The sequence below is a fragment of the Chaetodon auriga genome, chromosome 14, assembly GCF_051107435.1.
Source record: "Chaetodon auriga isolate fChaAug3 chromosome 14, fChaAug3.hap1, whole genome shotgun sequence".
Lineage (NCBI taxonomy): Eukaryota > Metazoa > Chordata > Actinopteri > Chaetodontiformes > Chaetodontidae > Chaetodon > Chaetodon auriga.
Window position 1 is genome coordinate 9858961 of NC_135087.1, and position 18050 is coordinate 9877010.

Below are 18050 nucleotides of genomic sequence, written 5' to 3' on the forward strand. Positions count from 1 at the left end.
CTGAGTCAGACAAGTGGGAAAGGGAGACAGCGGGACAGTTTGGCTTATAGATTGGGAGATAGCTGGAGAGAGATATGTGTGGGAAAAGCAGATTTACAAAAGCTTTTAGATTAGAATAATGAATGAAATTGACAAAACGGTGGAGAAGGAGTGGAAGGAGGAAAGAGATTTCAGGCTAAAGAATCAACGAGGAAGGAAACATTCTAATATCTAAATAAAATCACATTGGTCGGCTGATTTATTCTTAAACCTACTGCAGTTAATACAGTAAAACCAGAGTGATTCTATTCTTAGCTTACATTACAAAAATCTTACATAATGTTGGAACTGTGCAGCTCTACACTGCTATATTTGTCCATCTGTTTCCTTTTTTAGCACGTGTGTTATTTGGTTCAGATATTCTCTGCAGCACGTGTACAGTATGTGTATATAACTGCAAATATTCCCACAGCCTGTCTGCCAACACCCAGCACCGCTCACAGCTGCCATGACTGGGACTGTGCCTCCCGATTCAAGCCCCATTTTTCCTCCCAACCAAATCTCAAAGGGCTTGTTGCGTGAGGTGGGCCATTTTAGTGACAAGGTAATCTGGTAAACACATCCAGATTCACCACTGAGGTTTTGTCCTGCACCAACACTTTGACTTTGAACACAGACTCACCTTTTTATTCCAACAAGGATGGTGTTTGTTTGTTTTTTTTTTTTACGTGTGTGCATACACTTAGATCACCAGAGGAGATTACAGCCCCATTCATTCATCATGCCTGAGAGGGGGCAGACTCACACACGTGCCACTGCTGAAACTCTGCCAACATCCAGGTGGAGGCTGGGGCTGACTGACAAAACATATTGATCTTCAGTTCCCTCCGTCTCCAGACATGTGGGTCCTTTATATCTCAAGAAGGCTGTCTGTTATAGAGTCAAGGACAGTGGAAGGTGAGAGTTGAGAAAATGGGTATTTAGATAGGCTCTATAGCCCCCAGGTTCTGCTGATGCAGGTTATTCAGTGTTAGGTGAAGCATATTATTTGACATGGATGGATGGTGGGAAGAAAGAGGCAGGAGGAGAACTCACATGGAAGCGCACATGTGCTTCCAGTCTTTGTTGTTTTGAAGGTGTGATGGCAAAATGAGAGGAGTCACACTTCTTTAAAACAAAAAACAATATGTAGAGTCACCTGCTGTCTGAGGTCATAAAGTTAGTCCTTATTTTAGTTGATCAAATCTGTGTGTATGTTTGCATGTTCTTCACTCGTGTGTGTATGAGCTATGGGGACGTGTTTGTCTGTGTGTGGTTACTGTGTTATGCAAGATAAATAAAGATAGCAGGTGCAATGTTAATGGAACACATGAATTTCTATATTAGGTGTGCTTGCTGCAATAAAACACATTATATGTGCAGGGGTGTACAGTAAAGAAGTGCATTTACTTGTCTTAAGTGTATTTTTCAAGCATCTGTATTGAATATTGAATAAGGTATCGAATATTTTTTCAAACTTAATGACTTTTACTCCACCACATTTCAATGAGGTAGCAGTTACTTGTTTTTAAGCGTTGAAGTGGATGAATTTTCTTTTCTTTTCTAAAATGCGATTGGCCGTTTGCTGTGTTCATCGCAGTAGAGAAACCAGTCACAGTAAAGTGAAGAGATCTGAAATGGTCCAATAGTCAAATAGACAACTTGCTGCACTTCCATAATTGTCCACTAGAGAGCTTCATACATCCACGTTTGAGTTTGCTACACATTAAACCGGCAATCAAACGCACTTTACATTACAGACAAGACAGCCAACAGACAAAGAAAAGATTTCTATGTCACATCTTTAAATTACATTTACATTTTTGGGTACAATTACAGGTACACTTTTGGGTATGTTCAACTGTCTGTGAAGGGACTTTAAACATGCATGACTTATTGGCCAGTGTTTCATTTCAGAATCGTAAGACTTCATGGGAAAATCATCAGAATCAGGGTAAGAAAGCTCTCTTATGACTTTTATTTTTCCTTGAACATGCAGGAAATCCCAAATGTTGATGTCATGAGGAGTTTGCAAGCATGACAAAAATGTCAAATAACATAAACTCAAACACACACAGTTTAATTTTAAGCGGAGATGTTCACAAATTGCACACTGGAGGCTGCACATCGGAACTGTAAACTGTTATTACTGAATGATTCCACGCATTTGTTGTTGCTGTCATTAAGTGGCGGTAGTGATGGTAATCACCCCTCCCCATGGCACTGAATTCACACACACACACACGCACACACACACACACACACACACACACACACACAAAAAGCTAAAGGGAAATAACAGACAAATGCTTTGCCAAATACTCAAGTGACAAAAGTTTTAGAGGTTAAAAATTAACTATATAGCATCACATTTACATTAAAAAGTCTGTTAAGAGTAGGTTTACAGAAGAGAGCGACTGTGATGTTTGTCAAATAGTCCATGATGGAACAGCTGTGCTCCGTGACGCAGTGCTGATAAGAAGTACATGCTGATGTTAATAAAGTACCCTGCTCAGATGTACAGTGCAAGCAAAAGTAAACTGTCAGTTAAAACACATTGCACTACAATGTGGTTTTATTAGCTTTGAAGCAAATTAAGTGCAAACTTTGATACGAGGGTTGAGCTTTCGCCAGCCTCCTCACCAGGAAAATGACCATAAAGGTTATCTGTGTAAGTAGGTTGTTAAAATCCAGATAGGACAAGCACGGTTTTGTGACCTCGTGGCTATTTTGGAAGCCAAAGTCCAATTTGCCACTTAGACAGGTTTGATGCTGAGACTCCTTAAACATAGATTTCTGTTGATAGTCATTTTAAAACTTTTTAACAAGCTAATTGAACCTTTTTTGTTCAAGAATCAGGCTCAGATTTTCATTCAAAGCAGAGAATTATTGCATGTTAAAAATCCATGTGTTCATCAGGAATGAATTAGAAAGCTTTGAGAGACAGGCAAATCCACTGTTTTTGTCTTTTTTATGAGATTTTCTGACAATAAGACAAATCTAGATCTATATGTAGAAATATAGAAAGCTTTATAACAGCATGTTTGCAAGATGCCTCACATTTGAAGCTGTGTTCTTCAGGATTATTTTTCCTGTTTAATGTCTAAATGTAAATTTTACTATGAGGTTGTTACATTATTTAGTCCTGTACTTAATTTAACTTAAACCACATCTTGATTGTTGCTTCTTTTCTTTATCTGGAAGAAGAGAATAAGCTGATCGACATTTGCCTTCCCTATTTTGGTAATGAAGCAGTAAAGGACAGGGTCCATGAGGCAGTTGAGGCTTGACATAGCTAGGCTGACCTCATGTAGGTAGAAGAGCCACTGAGCGTTGCTGCAGTCATCCACTAGTGCGGTGAGAAGCATCGTGATGTGGGTAGGTCCTAAGAATATCAAATGGCAGAGCATAACGACCGTCAGCAGCTTCAAAATCCGTTTACGCTCCCGTTTCTCTGTAGCCTGGTTGGATTTCACTGCCTCACAGATGCCAACGGTGGAAAACACCACTAGGAGAACGGGAACAATAAAGGCCAGGAAGAAGCGTGCAACATTAGCCCGAGCCAACCTCTCTGAAATGGGCAGGTAGAAATCAAAGCATGTTGGAAACTTGTTGTTTTCATGGTATAGCTCCTCCCAGGTGATGGTGGTGACATTGAAACAGACCACCAACACCCAAATGACAACGCTGACCGCTGCTGCAGTGCCAACTTTCCTCAAGAAAGTGTACTGTAATGGGTGAACCACTGCCAGGTAGCGGTCAACAGCAATGCAGCAGAGGAGGGCATCGCTGGTGTAAAAGTTACTGAAGAGCATGCTGATACATAGCACACAAACATAGGGTCCGTGGACCCAAACTCCTCTCCGAAGGAAGTCCAACCACATGCAAAGGCCGATAGTGAAGGCCAGGTCACTCAGGGCCAGGTTGAATAGATACACGCCAAGCTCGTTCTTCTGCCTAATGTACTGCCAGGACACGTAGAGGGAGAAGGTGTTGGACGGGATGCTAACGATGATGATAGCCAGGTAGAAAAGCTGAAGCCTATTCCTCTCGAGCATGCTTCGAACTGTGTAACATTTTGAGAAACTGGTGTCCAGAGTTAAGTTTTCCATTGCAGATGTGGTGTTCAAATACTCATACCTTGTAGAGAAACAAAGAAGAAATTAAGGAAGCAACACAGCAATGCATAATAATACTTTAAATTAAAGGGGCGTTCCACGGATTCTACACATTAAATTCAAATTACTCATCAAGAGTGCTGGTCCGCCTGTGAAAACAGTTGAAAAATGTCTTCTGAGGCTTTGTTTAGGGTTTTCTACCCAGGTCAATAAGCAGTATACTTTAGAGTATTAGAAATATAATCTAAGTATAGTATCTAAGTACACTTAATTAAGTTTATTTTCCAATACATTAAACCATTAACCACACATTAACTCAGCAAGCATTTTACAGGGAAAAGCATTAATTCAGCTCAACTCATCTGAACGTTTACTCACATTTTATTCGGTTGTAATTCTGCTCCAAATCAATAATAGTTCAAACGGAGACATTAACACAGATGCAGAGAGGATTCATTCGGATGCCTTCCACTGCTTCATCAGACAGCCTAAAGAAAGCAGCAGCTGCCTCCTTGTCGTCCCTGACGACTGTATGCCATGTACTGGGTGACAGGCCATGACAGAGCAAACTACCGGTGTTATAATTCAGGTACTAAGTCTATGTGAGGCTGCTGGTCTTTATGTTTGGTGTGTCAATACCCACATGAACTCAGGTAAAGGTAATGCTGATTATTGTCTGATAAAGCATTACATCGGCTTGACATCTGTTTCCATTGCATGTTGTTACAGCGTAATGAAAGATAGGTACAAATTATTATGTCTGTGCATTGTAAGTTAATATGAGGCTTCAGCAAAATTAAATAAATAAAATTGGGATCTTCCAAAGTTAGGTGGTTTAGTACTGAATTTCCTCTTAGTGTTGGTATCCTTCTGCTGCGGCACTGCAAATGAACACTGCTCATTGAAGCACAACGAAGAAAAAAGACCAATAACCCCATACATAGTATCCATTCATGCAATATGCACCATTTCCTCTATTCAACTCAAAAAATCCATTAAGAAATAATTGTGAATGCAATCTTGTTTACGCCACCTTCAACCACCGTACATTGCTGCAATAAAGGAGATGATTTGTCCAATAAAACAATAAATGTTTCACACACTTCTGGGAAGGGTGGGGGCACAAAAAAGAAACACCGCAAGGAGCTCTGTGCTTTATCTTTGACTCATGTTCAATTTTTGTGTTTCTTTAAAGTAAACATTAACTGTAAAGAACAGATTTCATTTTCTTTCACAGAAAATATAATGTAAAGTTTGGCCCTATTTTTTCTTAAGATGTAAGTAGAGTCTGCAGGTATTTGTCAAGCTGCATTCATCCCCGACAAACGTCATAACCAAAGAAAAATAATAATTGATATATAACACTTTTCAAAACGGATGTTACCAACTGCTCCACAAGACAATAAAAACAGGATAAAATAATTAACAAAGACAATAAAATAGCTATTGAAAGAGCTGCACAAAAGGTAGTAAAATAGTTAAAGATGTTGATAAAAGCAAATATGCACTGTGGAAACAGAAAGACGGCAGTAAGGTTGGGCAGTCTGTTTGTAGCCAAAAGGTTTTCGGAGCATTGGCTGCTGCTGTTTTAAGTTCGACTTTATCAACAAGTGAAGTGTGAAAAGTTAAGGGACATGCCTCCACCCTATTTCCATACCTTTGAAACAGCATAACATTGTCAGTATATATATATATATATGTGTGTGTGTGTGTGTGTGTGTGTGTGTGTGTATGTGTGTGAATGCTTACTTACCACCTCTGGTATTACCTCAGAATTGACAAATGTACAAATATAGTCCCAAATAATATATAGTTTTCCATTTGATTCGCAGTTAATGGCCAAAAATACAACAGTGATTATGAGACTGACTGAATTCCAGGAGAGTTCTCTTTCCATTTCCTCCTCCTAAAAACTCCCCTACCTTTCTCTAAAGCCTCCCCAATCACTTTATGAGCACTCTCACTAATTAAACAGTATATTATAGGATCTAGTGTACTGTTTATGGTGGTCGTGGCAACTGTGACCAGGTATGGATCTCTGAGCCTCGTGGCCCAGACGCAGGCCCCGGGCTCCAGTATGGCCCTGAGCAGCATGACAGTCTGGTAGGGCACAAAGGCCACTATGTAGGTTGTGAGAAGGAAAAGCAACAGCAGTCCCACTTTCCTGCGCTCCTGTGCCAGGATGGAGGTGCTCTGTCGGAGTGATCGCATGATCTGGTGAAAACAGAAGGCCATGATGAGGATAGGGACCAGGAAACCCAGGGTGACTCGTGTAAGGGCGAGGTTGGCATCTTCCTTTGTCATTGGTACACGCTCCTCACACAAGCATCTTGAGGAGAATGCTCGCAGCGCCCCCGTGTGGTCGAGCAAGATAATGTGGATGGTGATCTCTACGGTCCAAACAGCCATACTCACAACTGCTGCAGTCCGCACCTCTCGGACCCAGTGGAAGTGGAGAGGGTAGACCACTGCTAGGTAGCGATCGACGGAGATGCAGCAAAGGAGGCCCGAGCCCACGTAAAAGCTGTTGTGCATGACCACAGCCACCAAACTGCAGAGGCCACCCAGAGGCCTCAGCAGGGACACTTCTATCCACACAGGCAGAGAGATTGTGTAGAGCAGGTCAGAGATGGACAGGTTGATGAGGTAGACTGCCATGTTGTTCCCGTTCCTCATCAGCATCCAGGCTACATACAGAGACAGGCAGTTAGCCGGAAAGCCCACAATAAAAAAAAGAGAATAGACGGTTGGATACATGTGTTTTCCCACTCTGGACTCCATGGCGCAGGAGGTAGATGTGTTTGTGTGGTTGAGAAGAGCTGCATCCATCCTAATGTGATGATGAGCAAACCTCGAGCCAGCGTGGAAATGGAAAGCTCTTTCCTGTGTTGAACGGAGATAAGCGCCGCAATGCAAATAGTTCCTGGCAAAACATGTTTGGCAGTGATAAAAATGAAAATAGCATCCAGTGCTTTCAGTGTGGCTGTCATTTTGTTACCGCTGTGCTGACGTGCGACACAGGATCAACCCAAAGATCAAACTGTATCCAGATGTTTGTAGGACATAGTAATGGATACCTTAATAATACATTTTAAGAGTCATGGGGGCCTTTGCTCTGCATTTTGAGTACTTTTTCTTCTGATAATCTTGTGTATTTTGTTGATAATACATCTGTATGTTAACTTAAATAGAATTTTGAATGCAGAACTTTTACTTAAAAATGGAGTATGGTACTTTTAGTTAAGTAAAGGATTTGAATACTTCCACCAAAGCAAAAAGGTGACAGCTTGTGCTAAAACAAACTAAGTATATGATAGGCTTCCCAGGAACGGCATGTATTTGCATATTCTGTCATCCGTGTTTGTGTGGTGCAGTGGAGGATCCTGTTAGTTCAGTTGTGTTTGAAAGTGTTCTGCACTGAGACAAGGCAGCCACTGCCAAGCGGCATCAGATGGAATAGTGATCTGGTGAGCTGTTTACGTTACAACAGGAATCTGTTGACACTGAGCAGCCTGGAGACTGAGTTTTTAGTTCAAATAAAGGCATGGTGGATGTGCTGGAGCTGTAATTCGATATTAAGGTTAAAAAAAACATGAATAATCAGTGCCTGATCATTTTTAGGAGTTTGAATGTGGCTAACACTAAAATCAGTTAAATTATAGAAGGGTGGAGATTTTAATTATGATGTACATTAATGTAAATCAATGATCCAGAACCAGAGATCTTTTTTTTTTTTTTTCGTTCTTCTGTGTCAAAACCTGGTGCCTACATTACCCACAATGCAACTTAGCCACCAACAGTGCACTCTGAGATTTGGGTGTGTCATGCTAAGAGCTGCTAATGTAGCCTCAAGCCTCCAGCCTCAAGCAGAGATGAGGAGGTCTGGTCAGCTCACTTCACACCTGCAGAGTTTTTCCTTTTTCAAACAACTTCTCATCAGCGCCCTCTGGAGTCTGTCTGCAGTGGTACTCCCCAAGACCTGTAAACACACTCTGATGCATAAAAATGTTCCCTTTTAAAACACAAGTCTGTTTTTTTTTTCCTCCTCACTTTTGGTTATTCTTCCTATTGGCAATATAAACACTGAACTCACTAAGTTATTTGCTAAACTCTGGGTACACTGGGTACAATTACTCTGGGGACTGGCCAAGAACCATACCCTTTCATACCGCTTCTGTTTCTTACCTGGTCTGACGCTTTTTTAGTGATGTGGTTAGAAATTTCTGGGATTTACTTAATGTGATAACTGATCACAGATGCCAACTGGAGAGATACTTCCCACGTTCCTCATTGGTAACACCCTTCAATAGTTTGCAGACGGGGAAGAAACAAAGGCCTTTGCTGTTGGCAATTTGAATTTGTTAAATAGACTTATGTCCCGAGGTAGAAGGAAGTCTAACTTTATTCATCTGTGTCAAAACTTTGCAGACAAAAAGGTCAGCAATAAATAACATCTTAGACTTTTGCATTTATGCCACTACAGGTGTTACATTAAATAGATTATGCAAAAAGTATCACAGTTGATACACAAGGGTTGTTTTCAGAGTCGAGAGATACCAACACGATACTCCTGTGGCACTAAGCAGTAAATAAACCGCCTTGCAACAAACTTTACAAGCATGGACATGTTTGTTTGTAGACAGCATAGTGAAATTTGGTTTTGGAGGCAAAAGGAAAGATGCAAAGGAGAAATATTACATGGATATAAAACACAAACGGGTTTTGTTTTCGGTGTGTTCAGCATTAAAAAAGACAGTCAGAGTACCACAAGTACAGAGAAACAGATTCAGAAACATATCATGCACGCAGACAAACATCTTATCATTAAAGTGTCATATTACAACTGTCGAGCCTTGTGGTTACACAGAGACACAAAGTCTGTGTCCATCTCTTTTGTACATTTCCATTAGATTAGCTTGAGCCCATTACTTCTGCAGTAAAAAAAAAAAATCTGGTAGTACTGTTTAATTATGTAGCAGTACTTTTATTGTGTTAGAATGGCAGATAAAGTCATTTGAGTCTGACATCATATGAAGTTGCACCAGAAGTTGTGTGAAAAATCAAAAGGACGGCAGATCGAATCTCTTGTGCTGAATGACCACATCCTTGATTGATAGGATGATTGATATGTGGCTGCATATGATCACGTTCTGTCCTCCTTCTCCCCAAATTCCCTCCTGAAGAGTTGCTCAGAGAAGAGAAAGGCTCAGAACAGACCTCAACAACAGTAAGAAGCGTAGTGTGACAGCATACACCAGTGCTGTGGCCTCATTAGCCTTGTGAGCAGCACCCTCCCTCCTCTTAGATAAAACCATGGGTTATGTTCCACCCTCAGCGCGCAATCATGCTACAGTCATACTAAGCAGGATCTAATGGCAATACATAAAGCATTGCCTGGAGTTTGCTTTTTTGCAAAGTGTGGCGGAAATGCTACTTAATACTCATATATTCAGACTACTCAAACATAACTTCGACATAACTTCAAATATTTTCCTTATCTTGCTTGTGGGAAAAAAGCAGCCCATTTTCATTATGTAAAAGTGTTGAAAATAAAATCATACTAGTTTCAGCTCTTTTTTTAAAAAACAATTCAATCCTGCAGATCAGCTTGGGACACCTGTGGTGGACATGTTTGAGTGTACAGAGACCATGCTGAAAGTCACTCCACTGCTCCACTTCGTCGAGAGTTCCTTGACTTTTTTGCGGAAGTTGTCTCCTATAATGACGTAGAGGATGGGGTTGAGAACACTGTTGAAGAAGGCCACGTAGGTGAAGATCTGGAAGCAGGTGTCTAGGGCTGTTGAGTTTACACTCAGGAGTGTAGCTTTTTCGAGCATGCCCACCATCCTAAATAGGTGGAATGGCAGCCAGCAGATCAGGAAAGCCAGGACGACTGCCAGCACCAGAGAGGTGGCCTTGTGCTCCCGTCTGCTCCTGTTTGACCGCTCCTTTAGCCGGTTATTTAGAGCTTGAATAATCTTTACAGTGCAGTAAGAAATAATGGAAATGGGGATGATGAAGATGAATATAGTTAGCAGCCCCTCAGACAGCAGGTATACAGAGGTATTTGGGTGCTTAGCAGTGCAAGTATTACATTTTGTTTTCGTTCTGTAGATGAGTGTGGGGACACTCAGGAGCAAGCCCAAACCCCACACCATCAGACAGCCCACTTTGGCATCCTTTGACCTACGCATTCTGCCAAAGGACATGGTATGCACCAGTGCCACATAGCGATCTATGCTAACCAGAACTAGGAAGTAGATGCTACAGTAGGTGTTCATGCTGATGCCCAGGCTGACGAATTTGCACAGGAACGGACCAAACGGCCATTTGAAATCATTGGATACGTTGACCGCCCAGAATGGCAAACAAGACACCAGGACAAGGTCAGCCGCAGCCAGGTTGCTCAAGTAGATCTCAGCCACGGTGCAGGGCTTCTTATGAAACCAGAAAACCATCAGGACAAACACATTGAACACAATTCCCAGCACAGTGATGATTAGGATATATATCGGCACCACAGTGATGATCCATTCCTGGGTTGCTGTTTGAGAACAATTCGTGTTGTTAGCAGGGACGCTGCGGAGAGACAGGAAGGCAAACAACACAAAACATTAAAGCAAAGACGATTTTGAACATTTTTGAACATTGAGTGACATGGAAAAAGTAGTAAAATAGTCATGTTTTCACAGTATAATGCAGTTCCCCGAGAAGATGTCTGTGGATTAAAAATGGTGGTAAAATTTAGGCTGAGTATGAATCAGATATTTATGAATTTTACAACGAAGTACTGAGACTGTGTGTGGTAATGGATGTACACCCAATGTTTTTGTCAAAAAACCCCCCCAAAAAAGATTTGATTGACTTTACAAAAAGAAAAGATTCATAAAGCGAATAAATCTGTTTTTGTTAATTAAAGCTTCTCATTCACAATTTCTCATTTGTGTAAGTAAGTAGATCATCAAATTAATTATCATTCTGTTGTATGTCCTCTATAAGATGTTAAGTGCTGATAAACTAATCTTTAACAAATCGTTTTTAAACACTTATTATTTGTTGGATACCTGACGTACTATTTTTTGGTTGTTTGTTTGTTTTCTTGGTGTTGCAAGCTGACACGACTCTTAACAAAATAATGAAAACCAGGCCAAAAAAATTTGGAATTAGTAGCAGGATAAGTCTCACAAAGAAAATCAAAGTCACTCGTGCAAACAATGAACAAGGTGAACAAAAATCAGCCAGGTGGCAGCTTCCTTGACAATAAGCGTTGAAAGATAACATTGAGTGGGATGTCCTGCCGGCCTTGGGGATGCTGACTATGAACTGCAGTGTTTCTGTTTCCTTTCCTGCTGAGGACGTTTGTTGCATGTCAACAACAAAGGTCCTCTTTTCTATGGAAAAGCTATTGTTGCATTTGTCCAACACCTTTGTCTGTCTGAACATGCAATTTACCACAAATTTCACATCTGAAATACTGCATTCATGATAAGTGTAATTTAATTGAATTTAATACATGTATAAATATATTTATGTATTAACAAAACACAAACTTTTACAGTTTTCTGTAGCTCTCTGACATCTTTTACTGACATACTAACATAATCAGTTGCCTGGAAGTAAACTAGTAACACCACAGTTCACACTTTTCCCCACTTGTGTGCATAGGCTATGCATTTGTTGTCTTGTGTATTACTATTTAGCTCTTAACTTTACCTAATCTTTGAAATTTACGGTATCCATTCATTCAGCATGTCCTCGCCTACATTTACAAGCATTAACCCAAAAGAACCCACAGTGACACAGGTGTCACAAGTCCTTTAAATGCCCTGGAAAGTTCCTCATACAGCTTTATCCTTGGCTTTAACTCATGAAGTGACGCATACTGAACATCCTTAATGGTCATGTGACAGGTCATGTGATTTTGTGTTCCCATAACAACATTTCCAAGATGTGTGTGTGCCAGGTTAACACATGACCGAACTAGCTAAATTTAAAAAGCTTGTTTTTTGTTGCTAAAGGTAAGATTCAAGCCATTTAAGAATTCTAATGCTTACGTAACATGTCCTTAATTACATTTAACCTGTTGTGAACACATTTCTTGAACAAATTGATATAAAACAATTTTTAGAATATAAAATAATATATATATATATATATATATATAAAACAATTTCGCTGTTTTGACAAAAATGTCAGAAATGTGTTCTATGTGGTCTATTTAGTCTGTTTTATGTCCCCCATAACTTTCCTTGAAGGAGAAATGGGTCCGGGTTCTTAAGGGTTAAGATACTTTCTCTTTAAATGCATAAAGGCATCTTTTTTAAACTCTTGATTCTATCTCCTGCAAACGTGTTGAGACAGATAAAGTGAAAGGGCTGTGGGCTGGATATAAAACAGGATAATACTGGCTTTTGTGTGAACAGCTTGTTTCCGCCCATGTGTATTTAGATTCAACCGTTTTCTGTTATAGGGATTTTTTTTTTTTTTTTATAAAGCTCAGTACATTGTCAAAAAGCGTCTGCATACTCACATTCACAGACAATGGAATGGAGCTAGTATTGAGCATTGTTAACTACAGCGAAAAGTGGCAAAATCTAGAAAAGTAAAATAAAGATCGAATAAAGTTTATGCATACCTTGTCGGCTGAGGAGTCATTCCTGTTTCTGATGTTATTCAGATGTTGAGTGTCCAGATACGCGACTCTGTTCCAGTGCCTTCTGCTGCTGTCCTCTCTGCTACTGACTCAGTCTCTTAAAGGAGAAAGGAAACTGATATCAAAGTGATGTCAGACAACTCTTTGGAAACATCACTGGGTGTGTTGTATTGACCCCCTCCCCCACCTTCTTTTTTTTCCTGTTATACTTGAAATAGCATTATCTACACATCTGTCTCTTTGCAGTGACATTTGCGTCTTCATGATTCTTGTTTTTTTACATGATCTCAGAGATGTTAATTTTAATCATCTGCGTTCTCTTCGAGGTCAAGACTGTATTTTTGACTTAGATGCAGATGTGTCTACACAAATGTGGGTGGTATTTTATCTGCTCTACACATGCCAGGCATTAAAGATACCCCCCCGCACATGCCAAATCCCTTTCAAGTTGTTAATAGTTGTTTAATGTTGTTGTTATTAGCAAGTTCTCTTCGCTGAAGATATGTTTTAGATAAACATTACTCACACACACCTTATTCTCCCTCCCCCTTCTCATCAATCTGACTGTTGCATAAGCTGTCAAAATCCAGGGAGAATCAGCGCCATGTGAAAAGAGAATGGTGAGGATGTATGGAGCTAGAACAGTGACTTTAAATTTTGGCACTGACAATAAAATTTGGCAATGAAAAAGGAAACGGAGGGCTTGTCATTGAAACACAAAAATAAAATACAAACGTAACATGTCTGTCTTTTTTCAATGACAGTTTTTTTATGCTGTACTTTATTCTTTTGTATCACTGGTTTTCAGTCTGCATTAAAGTAAACTTTTTACTGATGTTATGCTGGTGTGACAGTGGTCTACTGGAACGAGCGCTAACATTAGACAATCAACTATCAGAGCGAACGCAGGCTAATGTCAGCTATCAGAGCTAATGTTAGGTTCTCGGTGAAAAACACCTTTTTTATTTATATTTATTTGGTATATAAAATGTGAGACATTGTTTCTGTAAGTCTTTGTTTGTCTTTTTAGGTCACTCCTGTATTGTAACAGCATGAATGGACATGCAATCATAACATTTCCTTTTTCAAGGCCAGATTTGATTTTCGATGCCAAATTTTACAGTCACTGTTCTAGCCCCATAGAGGTAGCGCATCTGGCAAAATTCAGCTGAAATATATCTATATTGACAACACAAGCTATAATTCATAGAGTCTCTCTGTATTGTCTTGAGTCTGCACAGCACAAATGCATTACATAACTTGGACTTCCACTGTAAAATACACTTGAGTCTTTTCCAAGAACCTTTCAAGTAATTAAAGGCGTAGCAAGCTGTGGAAATTGGATGATCGCAACAATGGATGGGCATAAACAAGATCAAACCAGGCCAAAACCAAGCCTCACAGTAATTAACTATGATTGTTAATGTTATTAGATTTAGATAATATGTCCCTGGAAATGGATATCAATATGGAACATACAGCAGATGTAATTGCTGACACGTGTTTTTAACAACAGCTAAATGTTGAACTGACATATAATAATATACAAATATTATAAGACACTTGGCCTATTAAAGAATTTCAGTAATACTGTGGGTATGGTAATTACTTCACTTTACAGTAGCATACCAACATTAGCATGTTCGCATGACATGTTAATTTAGCTCAAAGCTTACAAAACTTGGTTTAATACTTTTGTAAGTATAACCTCTAATGAACCGATGTGTTGACATTGAACACTGAATGTCATGGTGGCTGCTGTATGAAACCCACAAGAAGAACACGGGAACAGGAAATACAGCTTATGAGAGTTTATTGCAGAAATACAGAAATATGACGTTCTGATCCAGGCGTGCTGTGCCAAGTGGCTGTTGGGGAGTGGCAGGAGTAATGAGACAGAGAGAGAAAGTTGGCTGGCTTATGGCAGAGGATCCCGGTGTGGTATAGCTCGAGGCAGTCTGAGGTGGAGAGGGAAAAAACTCAAGAGTCAAATCCATAATCAAAGAATTAACTGAAGCAAAGTTATCACACAGGGTTAATGGATGATCTGGTGGAGACTGGAGTGAAGAGCTGGGTTTCTGTATTGCAGTGATTGTTTGCGCTTGATGAGCCTCAGGTGTGCAGTTGGACAGGCAGCAGGAGGAAGGAAGTGGCCATGACCAGCTCATCACAGACACAAAAACACAAGGCAGGGGACAAATAGGAAACACAGGGAAAACTAAAAGGCTGATGAATGTCTCCACCCAATTACTGCAACCAGGTTAGCTGGTCAAAGTTGGCCATTTGCTCCACCTTTCTCCTCTCAATTTGTTACGGGTGTGTTTTGGACCCAAATGCAGTACAACGGAGAGCGGGCACAGTTGGTAATGACTTTTATTGAATACCACCAGAAACAAGGTATGGATCAGAGTAAGTTCGTTCTCCGGGCTGAGCGTTCTCAAAATGTCTCTGGGGCTCAAGCGAGGGAACGAGAAGTGGCTTACCAAAGCCGCTGATGACGAGGAGGAAGCTCCGCCACCGAAGAAACAGCTGATCGAGCCGGCGCGCAGCGGAGTATCTTTCTTCAGCCGCTGATGATGATGAGGAAGCTCCGCAGCCTGGAGAAACAGCTGATCGAGCCGGCGTGCAGCGGAGTAACCTTCTTCAGCCGCGGATGACGAGGAGGGAGCTCCGCCGCCTGAAGAAACAGCTGATCGGACAGCGGTGCCGGGGAGGAGAGAGCAGAGGGGTGGTCGGAGGCAGGCGGGGGGGTCGAAGCCAGATGAGCAGTCCACGGAAGCAGAAGTACCGAGGGGGAGCAGGCAAGAGGAAAGCCGAAGCCAGGCGGATGAACCGTTACCAGCAGAGCAGTCAGACACCAGAAACGCTGAGGCAGAGCGCGAGGTCAGGGACGGAAGGCAGGTAAGTTTACCGGGAGGCAGACGAGGAGAGCAGGTCGGGGACAGGCAAGGTCGGCAACGGGTGATCAATTTGGAAAGCGCTGGAAAGTCTCGCATGCTGCAGAGGAACGATCTGGCAACGGGTGAGAGTGCTGGAGAGACTTAAATGCAGAGCTGATTGTGATGAGCTGCAGCTGTGTCGGCAGGTGAGCAGAGTAGAGCTGATGAGGTGGGCGTGGCTGGCAGGTAGAGTGGAGCAGAGGGAGTGAGAGACCGAGATTGTGACAGAACCCCCCCCTCAAGGGACGGCCCCTGACGTCCCAACCAGTGCTAGTGGAGCCGGGTGGGTGGAGGGGGCCTGGAGGAGGGCTAAAATTCTTCAGAGGCCTCTGTCCCAGCCTCCTCGCCCTCCAAGAGCGAATCGTCCTCTTCCGAGGCTGACTCCCCGTCTTCCTCTTCAGACCCAGATGTCCCTGATACAGGAGGGTTGGTGTTGGGCCGCCCTTGTGCCAAGGCGATGTTAGAGGGCTGGTCAGGGTGTTGGCGATGGAACTCCCGAATGAGCCGTGCATCCAGGATCTGACGGGCCGGAACCCATGTCCGCTCCTCCGGACCGTACCCCTCCCAGTCAACGAGGTACTGCAGGCCTCTTCCACGACGACGGGAGCGCAGCAGGCGGTGTACCGTGTAAGCAGGCGCCCCGTCAATGATGCGAGGAGGTGGGGGTGGCTGAGAGGCAGGCAGCAGAGGACTCTCCCGGAAGGGCTTGACCCTTGAGACATGAAAGGTGGGATGGATCCGCATGGTACGGGGCAACTTGAGCCGAACAGCCACAGGGTTGATGACCCTCTCGATGGGGAAAGGTCCAATGAACTTGGGAGCCAACTTCTTTGACTCCACCCTCAACGGAAGGTCCCGTGTTGACAGCCACACCTTCTGGCCCACCTGGTAAGGGGGAGCCTGGGAGCGGCGACGGTTGGCGGCTGTCGAATACCGATCTGCGGTCCGAAGGAGTGCAGACCTGGCCTGTGTCCAGGTTCGGCGGCAGCGACGGATGAAGGCTTCCACAGACGGGCAGGCGGTCTCCCTCTCCTGGGCTGGGAACAGGGGAGGCTGAAAGCCGTAGGCACACTGGAAGGGAGAGAGCCCAGTGGCAGAGCTGGTGAGGGTATTGTGGGCGTATTCGACCCACAGCAGTTGCTTGGACCAGGTGGCAGGGTGCTTGGAGGCCATGCAGCGGAGTGCCGTCTCCAACTCCTGATTCATCCTCTCGGACTGACCGTTGGATTGAGGATGAAACCCAGAGGACAGGCTGGTGGAGGCTCCCATGAGACGACAGAACTCCCTCCAGAATGCTGAGGTGAACTGGGGGCCTCGATCTGAGACCACGTCAGATGGAAGGCCGTGGAGCCGGAACACGTGCTGCAAGACCAGCTCAGCAGTCTCCTTGGCCGATGGGAGCTTAGGCAGGGGCACAAAGTGAGCCATCTTGCTAAACCGGTCTACTATGGTCAGAATGGCAGTATACTCACCTGACCGTGGCAGCCCGGTGACGAAGTCCAGCGAGATGTGGGACCAGGGTCGATGAGGAACAGGCAGAGGTTGCAGGTGACCGGCAGGGGCCCGACGTGGGGCCTTGCTCTGGTTACAGACTGGGCAGGCATTAACAAAGTCTCTGGTGTCCTCGTCTAGTGTGGCCCACCAGAACCGTCGCTGCAGAACCTCCTTGGTACGCTGAATCCCCGGGTGACAGGTGAGTCGGGAGCTGTGGGCCCACTGCAGGACCTCAGACCTCAATTCCTGAGGGACGAACAGGCGGTCTTGGGGACAAGAGCTGGGCCCCGGCTGATCCTCCAGGGCAGCCTTTACCCGCTCCTCCACCTCCCAGGTAAGAACGGCCACCAGGCGGGAAGTGGGAAGGATGTTGTCCGGACGGGAGGGGTTCTCCTCCCCGACCATGTACTGTCGGGACAGGGCGTCAGGCTTGACGTTGCGGGAGCCTGGTCGGTAGGAGAGGGTGAAATTGAACCTGGCAAAGAACAGAGCCCACCTGGCCTGGCGAGAGTTCAGTCTCTTTGCAGAGCGGATGTACTCCAGGTTCTTGTGATCGGTCCATACGAGAAAGGGGGTCTTGGTTCCTTCCAACCAATGGCGCCATTCCTCCAACGCCAGCTTCACTGCCAACAGTTCACGGTTACCGATGTCGTAGTTCCTCTCCGCCGGGGACAGACGCCTGGAGAAGAAGGCGCAGGGATGCAGTTTTTGATCCTCCGCAGAACGTTGAGAGAGGACAGCCCCCACCCCCACATCAGAAGCGTCCACCTCCACCACAAACTGTCTCTCGGGGTCAGGAATCAGGAGAATGGGGGCCGAGCTGAACCG

At 43.4% G+C, this 18050-nt stretch overlaps 2 protein-coding genes across 2 annotated transcripts; both read right to left on the bottom strand.

Moving 5' to 3' along the window:
* Positions 1-3179: 3179 nt before the first annotated feature.
* On the bottom strand, positions 3180-6818 carry gpr65 (G protein-coupled receptor 65). Its single transcript, XM_076749073.1, has 3 exons — positions 6134-6818; positions 5238-5241; positions 3180-4158 (listed from the first exon to the last, which is right to left on the bottom strand). The coding sequence occupies exons 1-3, from the start codon at positions 6816-6818 to the stop codon at positions 3180-3182; spliced, it is 1668 nt and encodes a 555-aa protein (XP_076605188.1).
* Positions 6819-8551: 1733 nt separating this feature from the next.
* On the bottom strand, positions 8552-12871 carry LOC143331828 (B2 bradykinin receptor-like). Its single transcript, XM_076749012.1, has 2 exons — positions 12772-12871; positions 8552-10715 (listed from the first exon to the last, which is right to left on the bottom strand). Exons 1-2 carry the CDS (start codon positions 12789-12791, stop codon positions 9740-9742), a joined length of 996 nt encoding a protein of 331 aa, XP_076605127.1. The 5' UTR covers positions 12792-12871; the 3' UTR covers positions 8552-9739.
* Between the last annotated feature and the right edge of the window lie 5179 nt (positions 12872-18050).

What these genes read in the sequence shown, in the direction of transcription:
- gpr65 (XM_076749073.1), bottom strand. Translation starts at nt 6,818, where the DNA reads ATGCTGATGAGGAACGGGAACAACATGGCAGTCTACCTCATCAACCTG.
- LOC143331828 (XM_076749012.1), bottom strand. Translation starts at nt 12,791, where the DNA reads ATGACTCCTCAGCCGACAAG. An exon ending in ATGACTCCTCAGCCGACAAG is followed by an intron (nt 10,716 to 12,771) that starts GTATGCATAAAC and finishes GTCTCTCCGCAG; the next exon opens with CGTCCCTGCTAACAACACGA.